This window comes from Sinocyclocheilus rhinocerous, unplaced genomic scaffold (genome assembly GCF_001515625.1).
Source record: "Sinocyclocheilus rhinocerous isolate Xijiao unplaced genomic scaffold, SAMN03320098_v1.1 scaffold2027, whole genome shotgun sequence".
NCBI lineage: Eukaryota > Metazoa > Chordata > Actinopteri > Cypriniformes > Cyprinidae > Sinocyclocheilus > Sinocyclocheilus rhinocerous.
Window position 1 is genome coordinate 4,172 of NW_015627265.1, and position 2,124 is coordinate 6,295.

At 28.6% G+C, this 2,124-nt stretch overlaps 1 protein-coding gene across 1 annotated transcript in view; it reads left to right on the forward strand.

Moving 5' to 3' along the window:
* LOC107726909 (peroxisome proliferator-activated receptor gamma coactivator-related protein 1-like) overlaps positions 1–2,118 on the forward strand; it is a 5,768-nt gene extending 3,650 nt beyond the window's left edge. Inside the window, exons 4-5 of the mRNA XM_016536607.1 lie at positions 593–744; positions 1,644–2,118. Coding sequence (XP_016392093.1) covers positions 593–744; positions 1,644–1,741 — 250 coding nt within the window. The 3' untranslated portion in view covers positions 1,742–2,118. The remainder of the gene's footprint in view (positions 1–592; positions 745–1,643) is intronic.
* The last annotated feature ends 6 nt before the right edge of the window (positions 2,119–2,124 follow it).

Consider the following 2,124-nt stretch of genomic DNA (forward strand, 5'->3'; position numbering starts at 1 on the left):
TATTTTTCTGAAATACTTGATTTTTTTATTTTATAGCGAAATATTACAGCAAGGCAAGTTTATTTATATAGCACACTTCATACACAAAGGTTATTGAAAGTGCTTTACATAAAAAAGGAATTAAATAATCATAAAATAATTACAAGAAATAAAAATAGAGACTAAAAATATTTTAAAATTTGATTTACATTAATAATAAAGAGGATACATAAATGAAATACAGTAGTAATATTTATTTTGTTTTCATTTAGTAATTTCTGTTTTTATTTAGTAGTATTAATCATATTCGATTCTTTATTTCGTAAAATAAACATCCATAAATATTAATAATGTAATTTTACTGTTGTAGTGTAAAATATATATTTTTCTTAAATACTCGATTTTTTATTTTACAGTCAAATATTACAATAGTAATATTTCTTATTTTTATTTTTTATGTTTTCATTCAGTAGTTGTACTAATACTAAATAATGTAATTAATTTTGTTGCATCACTGTCAGAAAACAAGTGTTTGAGCCTCAGCTTCAGCTTCTGTAATCTGAGCTGATATATTTTCTCAGTGTGTTTCTGTCTTTCTGTTCTCTTCTTGTAGAGACAACTACGGCTTCGTCACGTATCACAGCACAGACGACGCTTACGCAGCTATTGAGAGCGGCGGTAAACTGAGGCGCCCAGACGAGCTTCCCTTCGACATCTGCTTTGGCGGCAGACGACAGTTTTGCAAATCCAACTATGCAGATTTAGGTTGGTCTCCTGAACGATTTCTCATTTCATATTACTTTGTTGTGCCGTTTTTTTTTTTTCTGATATGAGGAGAAATACCGTTTTGCATTGTCTGTTAAGAGTAACAGAGTAAATCACACATTGACTTAGGGTGCGATTTAATTAAATGGATATATGCGCTGCGTGTTTCAGAGTGAAAATTAAGAAATTAGGACATAATTAGCCGTAAATACCAGTAGTCATTTCACAGCTCTAATATAAAATAAAATTATTATAACACTATTTTTCTCAAATACACATTTTTTTATTGTTTATTATTATTTTATATTACAATATAAAAAAAAAAATATTTTGTATTTTTTTATTTTATTTAGTAGTAATAATAATAATCAGTGGTTTAATGTTTTAAAATGAAGAAATTAAGACAGACATAAATATTACAATATTTTTTTAATTTTTTTTATTTAATACAATTTTATTGTAATTTTTACAGATGTAATGTAAAATAAAGTTTTCTTAATTTTTATTTTACAGTGAAATATTACAATATTCATATTTCTTATTTTTTATTTAATAATAATAATAATTACCACTGATGGTTTAACGTTTGAAAATGAAGATCTTAAGAGAGCCATAAATAGTAATATTGTAATTTTACAGTTGATATATTACAATACTAATATTTTTTTATTTGTCTTTTAGTAATTAGTTTTAATTTAGTAGTAGTAGTAATAATAATTATTATTATTATTTTATAGCTATATTGATATATAATCACAATTTTTATCAGAAAAATCTCAATTGGATTCTTTCCCCAATCAGAACGGTTATTTTGTGTGACACTCTGATGCTTTAATGCAGCATAAAAACAAGGATGTTTGGATTTAGCCTCATTTCTGGTTTCTTGTTCTGTCGTCTAGATTCCAGCCGGGATGCCGCTCCAGCATCCAGGAGCCGATGCGAGTCGTTCGACTTCGACGCGTTGCTAAAACAGGCTCGGAGAGGACTGAAGAGTTAGCAGCACAGAAGAACCAGCTTAAACGACCAGTTCAGTTCAGTCTACAATCTAAGCTGGTTCACACTGGTTTAAAGCAATATTCTGGGTTAAATACAAGTTAAGCTCTATTAACAGCATCTATAATAACTAATATAAATGAGAATCACAGCCGTACAGATGGTGTCCAAAGAGCTGCGCTTGAGCTTGAGCTGGAAAAGTTGTTATTTTTCAACTTCACTAAACTGACTTTGCTTTCGGTTAGAACTTCTGTTGAAGTGCTTGTGCTCATTACATTTTGTACATAAGAATGGAGCGGCATTAAAGGATGAAATTGTCATTATGAAAGGAAATTCAACTCAATTGAATGGTTAGTGGTTTGTCTTCTAGTGTATATATATATATAT